General features: G+C 45.1%; 1 protein-coding gene across 1 annotated transcript in view; it reads right to left on the bottom strand.

Moving 5' to 3' along the window:
• The window catches only part of EVL (Enah/Vasp-like), an 87,556-nt gene that overhangs the window by 4,348 nt on the left and 69,397 nt on the right, over window positions 1–13,811 (bottom strand). The window contains exons 5-12 of the mRNA XM_009280833.1: window positions 12,654–12,715; window positions 8,438–8,500; window positions 8,149–8,294; window positions 7,377–7,498; window positions 3,829–3,889; window positions 1,677–1,743; window positions 265–331; window positions 98–160 (exon numbers count right to left, since the gene is read on the bottom strand). Of these exons, the coding sequence (XP_009279108.1) occupies window positions 98–160; window positions 265–331; window positions 1,677–1,743; window positions 3,829–3,889; window positions 7,377–7,498; window positions 8,149–8,294; window positions 8,438–8,500; window positions 12,654–12,715 (651 nt within the window). The remainder of the gene's footprint in view (window positions 1–97; window positions 161–264; window positions 332–1,676; window positions 1,744–3,828; window positions 3,890–7,376; window positions 7,499–8,148; window positions 8,295–8,437; window positions 8,501–12,653; window positions 12,716–13,811) is intronic.

The following is a 13,811-nucleotide window of genomic DNA, read 5'->3' as shown; positions in this document are numbered from 1 at the left end:
ATGAGTAAAAGACGTGACAGAAGACGAACATTAGTGCTGAATGGATTAGCCAAAGGACAAGCCAAGATGGTTAAGAAGCCAGGCTTTTAGCCAGTACCTAGAAGACACGTGGGATTGTGTGGGGCTCTTAGCTTCACAGCTCTTCACCACTGATGGATTTCTACAGCAATGGAATGAAACGAGACATGAGTTGTGCATGTGCCACGGGGACAGCATGACCATCCCGACTGCTAGCCAGCCGCAGGGACACCCCGTGCAGCTCACCTAGAAAGTAATGAAGATACAGGCTTTTCAACAGAATTGCTCCTTTCCCATGGCTTCTTCCCAGAGTCTGGAAAACAAAAATAAAAAGTTACTGTTTATTATTTTTTCTCTAATGATAAAAAAATCCTGAAGTTGATTATCTTATACAGCTGCTTTCATTCAGGAGGATGAGTGACTTAGAAAGATCCAGAGAGGCGTGATTGCTGAATGAGTGCAGTTGCCTACATTATAGAGAAAGCATTGGCAAAAATCTGCTTAGTGATCCCTTTAATTAGGGACTGGATAGTTAAACGATACTAAAAAGACATGGAACTGGAACAGTAGGAGGAAAAGCATAAATCAGTTCTATTAAGAAATACAGGCTAATTGCTGCAAGGCTTATTTTATTCAGTATACTACTTATTTATATTTTAAGTTAAAAAGTCTTAGGTTTTTTGTCTGCATAGCTGGCAGAAAATGTGGGTGTATCTAAAAAAAGGCAGTGAGACCCCCACTATGCAAATCTCCACAGAGAATTTATTTAATGTTGTCTGCATTTCTAACTCGCAAAACATCCCCACAAGCTGCACTACATAACCCTTGTTACTGAAAACTCGTACTATCATCCCAATCTCCTCCTATGCAAATAGTCTAAAATAAAGTGAACTGTTTCAGAGACTTGAATAACACACAACTTTATACACAAGGGTTTGCTCCTCTGTGAGGCCCTAAAAATCTCTTTAAAAGAATTACGGGCACTCCCAGGAAATTTCTAGATCTCATTCCTCATTTACGTGCACCTTTCTCCTGGCTTCTTCCCTTTCCCTTGCAAAACACGCAAATCATGGCTTTGTTCCAAAAGGAAGCTGGAATAGTTAAATACTCATTCCCTTGGGAGAGGTTTCTTTTAGCATGTATGAAAGCCAAGGCTGATGCAAGAATGCATCTGACTAGCTTGCAGCTTATCTATTCAGATACAGTTATTTCAACTCATCATAGGAAAAACATATTTTGGGGGCTCCTTAATTTCACCTAGTAACTTTCAGGATCAGGCTTACTGCAGCAAGCTACTAGGTTAAGGAAGGATAACAGTTTGAGACCGAAACCCCAACTGTATAAACCAGGACAGCTACACTACCAAAAGTAAAGTAATATAGCTTTTTTCTCTTAGAAGATTCAGGTGCACAATGTTGAAGACACAGATCCTCAGCTACAGGTCTGGACCCTTTAACTAAATTGCTGTATTGTCATTTTCTTGGCGGTGAAGCACCATTTCTTGCTGAGTACAGTTTTTAAAACAATAGGTATTTGGGAATTTTTCTGTTAGTTACTGCTGCTGCACTCAGAAGTAGGACAATGAACCCAGAGTCTAGATGTGGTGGAGAAGACTAGATTCAGAAGACAACTAAACCACTAGTAGTTTGATTTAATACCTGATGAATTTTGCTGCTGCTGGGTGGGACCTCGTGTACTGGGTGAAGGAGAGGTGCTAGCATCATCCTACAAAGAGAAAAATGGGACATTACTTAATTCTGGAGATGAAGCGCAGAGTCCTCTTCTACTCTGGAGACCAGCTGCAGCACAGGTGGTACAAAAGCAAGTTTCCTCCAAGCATGTCCAACAGGCACTGCTGCCAACGTATGGCTCAAGTCCATTTAAAGTTTAACCTTTCTTTCCTTTTAGTATGGCAAAATGCATCCTTTTTATTTTTTGCTAACATGGACACCTTTTCATGATTCCACTGAATCACTCTCATCCCTGTGTAACAAACCAGGCTGAATTACCACTCTAAAGTGCTGGCTGCTGTTGTCTAAATACAAACCATCTGTTTCCCAGATTTAGAAACTCTCTGTGATATGGAAACTGAGCCACCTGAAGGAACAGTAGGTCAGATCCTAGCCTTTTAGCCCAGGACAGCCACTGGTATCAGTGAGGGTAGTCCAGGTACTAACAGAATGTAACTAAATCAATCAATACTCCTCCTAAGTAGAAGATTAAACACTATGTCACAGATTTGGACTCTTTTTTTCTGAGATTTATGTGTGATAGATCATAAAACATTCACCCATATATTTGACATGTCAATATTATTTAGCAGCCCTCAAAACACACTCGGGCAAGGCATTAACTGTGCATTGTAAAATGGAATTGCACCCAGTTTGACAGAAGATACCCCCACCACAAAGTGTACTCAAGATACACATTAAACAGATGTTCTCTAAAACACCTTTCTAAACAGTTTGGTGCTATCAAAAAATTTGATTGGGGATAACACCTAATGCAGAGCTTCAAGGAGAGAGAACAAGGGGAAGAAAGACAGGAGAGGCTGAATAGTTAGAAGCTAAATGGTGCCTTTCATCTCTTGAGTGTATGGTTCAAAACCAGCTTTGGGGCAAGATTAAGAGCAGTGGTTGCATAGCAGCATCAAGGGTTCAATAGGCAAATTCCATGCTTGAAGCACCCCTCGAGGAACGTGCAAAAAATAGCTGCTTTTCTCCTTAAACAGTGCAAGTGCTTATTCCTGCTCTTGCTACAAACCTTTCAGACCTGGGCAAGACCTGCATTTTCTGAATGGTGTTCCTGCTGAGCAGCTGTTACCTTGTCTTTGGAGGGAATATCTCTGTATAGGTGATATGAGGCACACACTGATGTATACTATATTATAATATATGTATATTATGAACTTGTAGCCATGGCAGAGAGCCTTCACAAGGGTACAGGTTAGCAACAGGAATGCTGTAGGAGCAGCAGCCCAGAAAAGCACCACACGGGAAGGGACACAGCGTAATTCCTGGCCTTTCTTGAAACTGGAATGATCTCCCATGCTTTACCAGTTCAGCAGGTAAAAAAAAGTGTTTTAATCTGCATGTCGAACTCAAAATTGCTGCATCAAGTTTAGTGTAAAGACTGAGTCAAATCAAAACTCTTGCTTAATTGCTTTTGTGGACAACATACAGACAGAACAGTTAAAATAGAAGTGAATCAAAGTTCCCTAAAGTTATCCAAATTCTATCTGATTTTAGGGTAAGTATCATGAACGCATATTTTAACTTTTGAATGGACTAGTGGTTAATACACTGTTTTCCCTTCCCCCCCCAAGACATGTTTTATGTGCACTCTGGGGTCCAAAGTGAGCCGATTCTTGCTTTGCATGGAGGATGGCAATCCAAAGTTACACCACATGGTTGATGATCCACTTCAGCTTAGCTGAAGCCGCAAATTTAAAATAAGAAACACGGACTTGATCTCAAGTTGACTTGCCAGAAGATTCAATGCATCTTCTTAAGGGGCAAGAATCTACCATACCCCACAACACTCGGATCAGAGCATGAGAAAGCGCCTATTAACCTGGTTTGGACAATGCCTCACCTATGAATAAGGCGAGAACTCTTGTTTATAGGGTGCTGTTCCCAGAAAAGGTGGAAGCAGTTACATTAGCTTTTGACTGAATGTGCAAATCTATTCCTGGATCAGCACTGCTTGTCATTGCCTGCCACACAGAGTGAATGAGCACAGGACTTTGGATTACAAGGCAGCACGTCAACATATTTGCAAAAGCACAACAGTGAGGAGTCTTTCACTTACGTTTTGGCTTTCCTCTTCCTTCTTATCAGCTGGCTTGTCTGACTGCGACGCTGCTTTCCTCCTTTGCAAAGGAACATGAGATAGGACACACAGTCAACCGTCTAGAAACACATCCTCCACGTGGGAAGGCTGATTCAAGCTCTGGTGGGAGTTATTATTTACTTAGTTCATCCTAGGGAACGTGACAAAGGCTGGATGTGTTTGGTTGCGTAGGATCGGGGTGGAGGTGAGGAATCCAGACCTCAGTGATTATGACTCAGGGAGAGGGGCAATATTATGAGGCGGTGTTTAACAGAGGAACACAGGGTGCAGAGCATAGGGAAATGTGTCGCAGAGGAAAGAAGGAAGGAAGCACAGCTGGGTATGAAACTGGGTGAGAAAGGGATGGCTTCTCTCTAGGGCTCAGGAGGTGGTGGCTCCTGTGTCCTACACAGGAGGAAAAACCCAAACCCCCACAGGGGTTTCTGAGGACCAACCCAACCCTCCGCAGGTGAATCAGATGGGTATTGCAGCGATGACACTATGTTCTCAGCCAGCTCCAATATCATTTTGCTACCTATCCTGTATCCTCCCATTCCTGTTCCCACCCTGAGAAAGGGCTGTGGCAGTGCTCCCATGTGATGGGAAAACAGTCAGAAAAGCCCTTCAACCCAGGTCCATCCTCACTGGGAAAGATCGGGGGCACCATTTCTGCTCAGCCAAGACCCCTGCTCCCTCCAGGGTGGGAAAGCTCTGGCTGGAGACCAGGAGCCAGGAAACGAGTGCAGCAGCCTGAGTTTTCAAGTGCCTTTGGTGAGTGATGGGAGGTTCTTGCTGTCTCAAATCCAATTCAAAGGCAGCAGAGCTCCCGAGCCCTGTCGCCCCAGGACTGGCAGTGTTGGTGGTGCCTACAGAAGTTGAGTGAGGACCTGAGACCCTCACTCTGTCCTGCTTCCCAAGGAGAGGCAAAACTCTCCGAGAAGCAAGTGGCAAAGAGCTGCAATCCACCCACTGGAGCAACTGGACATGAGAGTAAACAAAGATGTTGGTTGTTTATTTTTGAAGAATGCATGGTAAAACTTCTTGGGTGTTAGCCACACTGGCTGAAGTAAAGAAAACCAAATGCTTGATTTTCAAGCCCTATTTAGGGTCTAAACAGTACTCAGGCAGTGCCAGGTACTGATTGTCTAGACATCCCTTTTCCCATTTTAGACGATTAGGGGAACTGCAGGTCTAGTCTCCGCATGGATTTTGGTTGTGATGATCCTTATCCTTATCCACCTGTGAATACTACCTTTAGCAGATGTTTTTTAAAACACCAATATGACAGGTTTTTCATTTAGTCTTGCTTCTGAAATAGACAAAATTCATCTCACAGAAAAAAAAATAAATCCCAAGTGGCACTTAAAAAGGCTTCTGAGTTTCAAAACACCACCACAAGTTTGTCAAAGGATTTTTTTTTTCATCTCACTGGCAAAACAAAAGCCTCACTGGATTCACAAATTGGAGGGTTTGATGTAAATTTGACAAAAAACCCAGAGGAGTAAAACACATGCGTGTGTTTGTAGGACACAGTGCTCTGTGGGAATTATTTTCAGATATTCAACTGCATTAATAATTTTACTAGATCAGTAATAATTTCTTATAGTCTTTCTCTAATATTTGCTTGATACTTCTGAGGAAAAAGGGTTATAATGATTACAAACCTGAGCAAGAGAAATATTTGCCAGGGTAAGAGACCAGTGTTAGATTTATGTCCTGCAACAAACTTAACTGGGCTAGAAATGATAGCGGTTTGTGAGATAGTTCATTATTCTGCTTGCACTTCAGTTCTGAAGCAAAGGGCTGCTCTCACGGGGGCCACTAAATCTAGAGAGCCGTATTTTATACCACCTGAACTCTCAGAAGTGTTTTCCTCCGTTACTTACCCAGCATTATACACATTCCCTGTTTCTGAGCATGTGGTTTTCTGCTCAGAAAAGGGCCCCTGAGATCCCCTGCTCATCACTCAGTGATTTCTGTATTGAACACGCTCAGTTTAAAAAACATCTTTTTTTCCTCCTGGCTGCCAGCTCAGTAAGAGCAACCTGAAACACAGTGCCAAGTTCTTCCTTTCTCTGTGCCATCCCACATAAAAAGGGTTTTGCAGCCAAAAGAAGTCCTCTCAGTATCAGTTTAGCAGCATGCACCGATTGCACCCTTGACTGACACTTGTGTATTTCCAATGACTTCCATGGCTTTGTGAAGCAAAATTTAGGAGACAATTCTGTTGCTGTCAACTCCCTGGGAAAGGATTTGCACTCAGTTATTTTCAGAGTAGAGGCAGCATGGTGCTCATGGCAGTACAGGTGCTTTTGTTAAGATAGGGAGGGGATTCGACCCTGAATACTTGAAGACAACGAATCCCACTGCTGAAAGCCATTTTAGACTAGAACCACAGAAATTTGTAGGATTTCTATATCCAAGCGTATGAGATGTCCATTTAGCTTGCTTGCTCGAACAGAGCTAGTTACCCCAGCATCTAGTCACCGAACTTTACTTTGCTTACAGACATCTTCCAGTTCAGCAAGGTCAGTCTTGATATGTAGCAGTACAAAATAGATCAGAAGGTGAACCAATAAATAACTATTAAAAGCTGTTAAGCTATTTTAATTCTGAAAAGAGAGAAAATTATCTATTTGGTATTTTACACTGCTGGTAACTTTTTATAGTGTTGTGTATTTATTTAATGCTTTCCAAAGGATTACATCCACAGTCCATGTTCAGAATTCCTTCTGAAATGACTAGGGCATGGAGGAAAGTTGGAATCAGATCCTCTGAACTGGGAACTGTTTTTATACTAGACAACATTATTTAAAAACTCCATGTCTGCGCACTATACAACTGTACCTACTCCTCATTATTTTACTCATCCTTTTCTTTCACTATTCATAAGTTAAAAAAAAAATTAGAGCTAAAAATAAAACATCTAACACTAGGAACCTGGGAGTCTGACAGAACATTACTGATGGAATCGGGGGAAAAGAGAAGGAAAAAATAATTGGAACAATTGAGTGCCTTTTAACAGCTTGGTACATCACAACTCACTTTATTGGAGAATAACTTGGCTAGCCTGTCTGAAACACACTGAGAATCGATAATAATTTACCTGCCAAGATGTTGTCCTTTTATTGCACTTCTGTTTATATTTTTGGGCCCAACATCCTGAATGTGCTGCATAAAGAATGATTTGTCTAAGCTCCTTTCATAGTTTACTCTTTCCAAAAACAGTAACTTTGAAATAGGTCTGGTAAAATGGCAAAACCACAGTGGATATATTTATCGCCATCTTCAAAGGTTACCACACTGCAGGATGTGCTAGAGCAGCTAAACTCTGCCAGGTATCATTGCTGCAACATCTACATTTCATATTAAAGGCCAGATGATGCTGGCGACTAACATCTGTGCAGGACCTGTCAAATTGCAAAGAAGCACCAAAGTGACCCATTGCTAACCAAAAACGACAGCACCTTGTTCCACAATTTGCTGCAGAGCTCCTGTTAGTGCTTACTTGAAGTCTAAGTACAAACCTTTTTGCCAGTAATTTATTCATTTCTTCCATTAGTCCTCCTCCGCCTCCTCCGCTACTCGTTCGATTGGCATCGCTCTTAGAGACCCCACTGGGGCTGGACCCTCCTGAACCATCTTCTGGCTTAAGACAGAAATCAACATTGCAATTAATGAAAAGTTTCATTTACAACCACACCCTTAATGATTAGTTTTCCTAATTATTAGGAGCAGCAATCACAATCACAGCCCAAAACCAGAGATAGGATGTGTTCTGCTTTGGGAAGAAGACCCACATGGACCTTACTAAAACCAGGACAGTCTGGGTGGGGCAACTATATGGGCAAGTGATGAAAAAACCTACAGTGCTGTTAGTTCATGATTATGTTTATGCATGGTTATGCAACCCTTACCTAAGTGGACACCTATTGACATGAGGCCTCAACAGTCTACACTGCTTTTTGTAAGCATGGTGCAGTTTTAACCACTTACAATGACTGAAAACACTAACAGATAGTACAATGGTGGACTTCACAGAAGTAATGAAATCCTGGCGATATGAGAACTCGCAGCCATTTGCTAATTAATATTTTCTGAAAAGCAGAAATTCTACCAAACATTTCCTGCTCAGCTTTATTTGCACTACAAACTCACATTTAAAAGTTCACCTAGTGGTCAGCTGAAGCATGTTTCACCATGTTTCATGCTGGATTCGCAGACCATTACACCAAGCTGTGCCAGGCTTTCCCGCAGTGGAGAAAAGCCCATCGGAGAGTCCCAGTGCCACCTCCTTACCCGTTGAACTCTCCTTAGTTTGGCACCAGCCAGAGCTGCTGCGAGCCCTGACACTGACCCATCTTCAGTGCCAGCCCCTTGGCCGGCGGCCAGACCGGACGAAGCAGGGATCACAGCAGCGCCACTGGGATGACCAGGTGGAAGTGCTGGGCCTGAAATGCAGAGAATACAAATTAGACGTGAAGCACGGTCTCCTCCAGCCCGTACACAAGGTCACGTTCCCGCTCCCAAGGCCATGACCTGACTGCACGACAAGTGAGCAATGCAAGGAAGCACCAAGCAGAAGAACGGGAAACGGACGAAGCAGGGATCACAGCAGCGCCACTGGGATGACCAGGTGGAAGTGCTGGGCCTGAAATGCAGAGAATACAAATTAGACGTGAAGCACGGTCTCCTCCAGCCCGTACACAAGGTCACGTTCCCGCTCCCAAGGCCATGACCTGACTGCACGACAAGTGAGCAATGCAAGGAAGCACCAAGCAGAAGAACGGGAAATGGTGGTTGCATCAATGGTCAAGCAGCTACAGTTGTGTCCTCCTGTGAGACCCTGTCACTGATAACTAGCCTTCTCCCTCCTCTTCTCCCTGCTGGGCTAGTGTTTTATTCTGTGCTGAAATCAAAACACAGACAACACTTCCCAATTCAAAAGTGGCACCTTCTTCTCCTCCTCCTCTCATAGCTTTCTACATGGAGATAATAAACTACATCAGCCAACTCCGTGGACTCCTGTTAACGCCAGCTTTTCACCTCATGGGCTACAGCGACACATCCTCCTTTCTGTTGAACAGAGGGTGTGTGATCTCGGCTGGTCTTGCAAAATAATGGGGGCAGAGTCCAGCTCCAAGCACCCCAAGGTTCAGCAGAGCTCCTCAAAGCAGCAGCCTGTTGGAGGGGCTGATGGTGGGTAACTCCGTTGCAGTGTTTTGCCTGTCTGTAATGGGTCAGTTGAATGAATCCACCTCCCCGAGGGTATTTCCCCACATTACGCTCTCTCAGAACAGGCTGCTCCCGATATATAGTCACTTGGTCAGTAAGTGTTATTTTGAAAGACATGCAGGTTTTGACTGAGGAACATTTGGAAACTGTGTTTGACATTAGCAGCCTGGTTTTCTTCTTATCTAGGTTTTCTTACAATACTGCTTTATTTCTCTGGTGACTTCTACCATTATTTCACGCTCCCGATTCCATTCTTGAAATGAACCATAGCTGCTATTAGAAATACTTTAAATGTTTCAAGCCCTCTTTGGTTCATGAACATAATAGCTAGTAATTCATTGTGGATACAGTTAATTGTAATTGCAAAACTACACCCACCTAACTAGAGGCCAGCCTGAGGCAAAAATTGAACTGAGTCAAAATAATGGACTGATGTGAGATTAAAATAACTTTATTGAACTAAGTGGATTTCAAGGACTTATATCAGCTGAAGGACTGAGCCTCCAGTGGTTGCTGTAATATTTTTAGCAGAAAGTGAAAGGAAATGTCTCAGTTTTCTTCCTTTTCTAGGCACATCACTTAAGCATTATATGTGGTTATAAACAGGAATGGATCCAAGTCACAAAACGTATGATCTGAATTGCAAATAGGCATTACTCGTAACTGCTCTAACTCCGCAGGCTTTAGACGAGCGCTAGAAATCAAGACCATATGCAAAGTGGCAGACCCAAGCTCTTGATCCGCCTGCAGTGAAAAAGGTTTGCTGGAATAGTTATAGTGACAAGCGCTCAACTATAAATGCAGTTTATACCAGGAAGAGAGTTTCTAGAATGAAATAAATTATACAAGCACAGGGGATTCTGGGTAACTATAACAAAATCCATATTATATGTTTTGCTGGTAGCAGAAATACCACTTAAGAAAAAAAATAAAAATCACAACCTCTACCAATATTGCTACACACACAACAAGTCTACCACAGACCTGGCCTCCAGCTTCAGAAGAGCCCATCCACTATGTTGGGACCAGCTGAATATAGGTTTTGTACAAAGCTCATTGCCAAATGCAGTTTGATTCTGCTCAATGATAAGAATCTCCTTCTGGGCTCATACAGTAATAATATGCATTGCAACGACCCAGCTACAGGGCCCTGGCCCTGTAAAATTCTTGCTTTTTGCCTTGCTTTTAGCTCAGAAGGTCCCTGGACCAGTCCTGAGTGATTTCGGTACTTTTCCACCTTGGTTTCAGAAATTACATACAGCAGGAGTAGCCTTGGGTCTCTCAGCCCTTTTTCTAGCAGTCACGGGCAGTGCCAACGGGGCTTTTTAAATAGCTGAAAGCTAAGGCTTTATATAGGTCGCAACTCATTCAAAATCAGTACTTACTCAAGTGGGCAATGGCTGATGAAGTCATGTAAGGAGGGGTCCTCCTGGGCATAGTCACCTCAGACACAGCAGCATAAGGGGGAGGCAATGGAAGACAGTGTGACATGGGCTGATGCCACTGCTGTGGAGGACGAGATGATGGATGGGAGGATGGGGAGGGAGCCTGGCCAAAGGAGCCGGGGGGGCTGGCAATGGTGGGCAGCGGGGAGGAGGGTGCAGCACCTAGGTGTGGAAAGAAGGACCCGTCCACACTTTTCACCTGGGTCCCAGAGGGGCCTAAAGCAATTTGTTCTTCAGGATGGCCATTCAGAGATACATTTGCTGAGGTCTCCTGGCCTGCTTTATCTGTGGGTCCCCTGACCCTGTCAGGTGGGACAGGAATCACAGGCAGGATGGTGGGACTGTGCGGCTGCAGGACATCACCCCTCTGTGGAGGTGGTGCATTTGTGATGGGGGAAGCAGAAGACCGAGGAGAGCAGGAAAGAGAAGAGTGCCTGAGAGGCTGGCGAGAGGTGAAGGGAAAGTGGGAAGGATGGGGAGGTGGTGGAGACAGTGAGGTTCGCCTGATGTCTGGCGTTATGGTCCTGCGGTTTGGGCAGGCTGGAGGGGAGGAACCTGGGGCTGTTGGCAGCTCGGAGGCTGAGTGCCTGTGCAGGAGCTGCGGGGGCTCTCTGGCTCTCCGTGGGGATCTGAAAGAGGATTGACTGGCAGGCTCGGGGACAGCGGGTGCCAAAGAGACAGCGCTGGCATGAGGTGGTGGCGAGGGCACAGCACCAGAGGCAGGAACACCGCAGTTACTGCAGGTGGGAGGAGGAGACTGGGGCTGAGACGGGGGAGAGCACACGCTTATCTGAAGGGTGGAAACTAAAAGAACAGAAAAGACAAATGAAAAGAGTAAGATGGGTTCGCGGCAAGGAACGAAACCAAGGCGAAGCAGAATGGAGAAAAAGGAACCGCAAAGTAAACTCAAACAGAAACTCAAACAAAGCAAAGAGGAGATGGTCAGGCACTGGCTTGGGGGTTCCAACCCTTGGCAGAACCAGAGGGCTGTGTGGAGCAGGACCCTGGCAGCACAGGATGGGCTGTGTGCTCCCCCCAGGGCCGTGAGGAGCAGGACCTTGGCAGCACGGATAGGGCTGTGCGCTCCGGTGCCAGCGAGGCTCCTCCAAGCCCTGTGTGAATCTGAGTCAGGATCACAAGCATCACCCTTGCAACCAGGGGCAGCTTTAAGGGACATGCTGAACACAGTGGTGGCAACCTCATAGCCAGGGAGGGGACAGCCAGAAGCCCCCGAGAGCCATGTCCTGCTCCTTGTGGATGCCAAGGCAGGATTTTGGCTGTTTCCTATGCAGAATAGCACGTAGTAGCCTCTGCCGAAACAGAGTCCAACAACTTCTGTCTCTGACTAAGGCATGTGTGTATGTCCGAGCTGTTTCAAGTCTAAAAAGTTGTAACAGTTGAGGAAAAACATTTCACTCATGTGGCCAGATTAACTGAAAAAACTTCCCCAAAACAAAAGCCCAAACACAAGATGGCCATCTTGGCTTGCTTGCTCTGCCTTCTTTCAGAGAGGCAAAGCCATACTTCGTAGTTGTAAGCTATTCCTGTCATCTCTTCTCTCAGCTTAGTGCAACTTAATATGCTACAGAAGATTTTTGTAAGCTCATTAAATATATATTTTTTTTCCATTAAGCTCACAGAAGACTCCTCACTTCATGACCACAAAATCCCCACCGATGGGCATCTAGAGCTCTATTTTCCTCTGCGCTGTAGTTTGCTTTGTGCTGCAGAGTGATGGGGAGCACCTGACCTGGCACATCCAGCATGTCCACCCCTTCGTGCTGACATCCCCTCGAAACACGGAGTCACTCTTGCAGTGGCTGTGCTACCTGCTGTCCTCGTGGGTGTGCAAGAAGCATGGCCAGGCCCCCTTCGGATGCCTAAAATCCCCCTCAGCTGTACAAGTTTTGCATAGCTCCACCTGCACACTCCAGACCTGAGCCTCTGCGAAACAACACAACCATGCCCAAATGCATGTAAGTCCCTAGCTGAAAATGCTTTAAAATCTAATCATAACTACAACCACTTTTAGCAGTCTAGCTCTTGTATAGCACCACACAAAACCCAACTACAGCTAGAGGAGACAAGCAGGGAGAGACTATATCTGCTTGGTTTGATACGTGCCTGTAGTAGAGGTTCTTCTTTCCAGAGATTCCTGGCGCTGTTGCTGTTGCTCCATCACTTGTCTAAAACAGCAATGAAAAAATCCTCGGTCATTATGTATTCTTTACAATTTTGAGTAAAAGCTTTATACACTGAGAAGCACTCAAGCTGTATGTCTTGGGTGGTGTGAGCCAGTCCCTCGCAGAAATGCTGTTCCCGTGAGATGGAGGTGGGTTTGATTTTACTTCCCCTGGCCGCAGCGGTGTCATTGCACACGCTGGGGAAGCGTAACCAGGACATTGCCCTGCACCTGCCGGACACTGCAGGGGCTGGTCGATCCATTTAAGATAACTCCTCAACGGGCTCTGCAGGAGCAGTAGTCAGTGCCCCAGGTCCAGGAGAGCACAGCAACCACGCATGTCGTTAACCTGAAGTGCACGAGCATTGCAAGGGAAGAGTAAGGGGTGTCTTGCATAAAAGGACAGATATTTTACTGAGTCTTTTACGGATCAGGAGCCCAAAGGGCTTGTAGCTAAAATGAAAATATAAGGAAGCTTGATCTGCGTTTAGGTGCTGACTGTACAAACTCTGTTTTGTCCAGCTGCACAACCTGGCTGACAGCTTGCCACCTGATGCCCCAGCACAGCGGCCCCTGTGCCGGCCAGCGTGGCCACGGGGACCACGACCACCGCATTTCCTCCGCAAATGCAGAGCGCAACACTGCACTGCTGCTTTTTGGCACCCTTCCCCCCAGGAGCTGCTAGCTCCCGTGCTACCCAGGCCTGGTGTCCCATAGGGAAATGCACTGCCAAGCCTTTTCCCAAGGTCTGCTTTCCAGAGATGTGCAGTTCCCAGGGTCTATCAGCAGAGGTCTTCTCTCGCACGCTGTAACACTGCTGCAGAAAGAGCTGTCACTCTGACCCCTGCCACAAACCCTCCCTGGCATTTCTCTTGTTAAAAAGATTGAGAGCTAAAACCTAGACTGTTTGCCAGGCTTTCTACCATGCACATGGATATGGACTAAATATTTCACCAATACTAAAACACAACTCTGAAATTACCTTACTGGAGCACTTGGTAATAAGGTTTATTATAATTTTCTTCCATGATTTCTAGGCCAAGTTTGCCTTGAATTTGTTCCACATATGTTTGGGCCAGTCTTAATTGCATGGAGATTTC

The sequence above is a fragment of the Aptenodytes forsteri genome, unplaced genomic scaffold, assembly GCF_000699145.1.
Source record: "Aptenodytes forsteri isolate BGI_AS27 unplaced genomic scaffold, ASM69914v1 Scaffold193, whole genome shotgun sequence".
NCBI classification, from domain to species: domain Eukaryota; kingdom Metazoa; phylum Chordata; class Aves; order Sphenisciformes; family Spheniscidae; genus Aptenodytes; species Aptenodytes forsteri.
The sequence above is the reverse complement of the archived record's forward strand: the minus strand, read 5'-3'. Positions and strand labels throughout refer to the sequence as shown.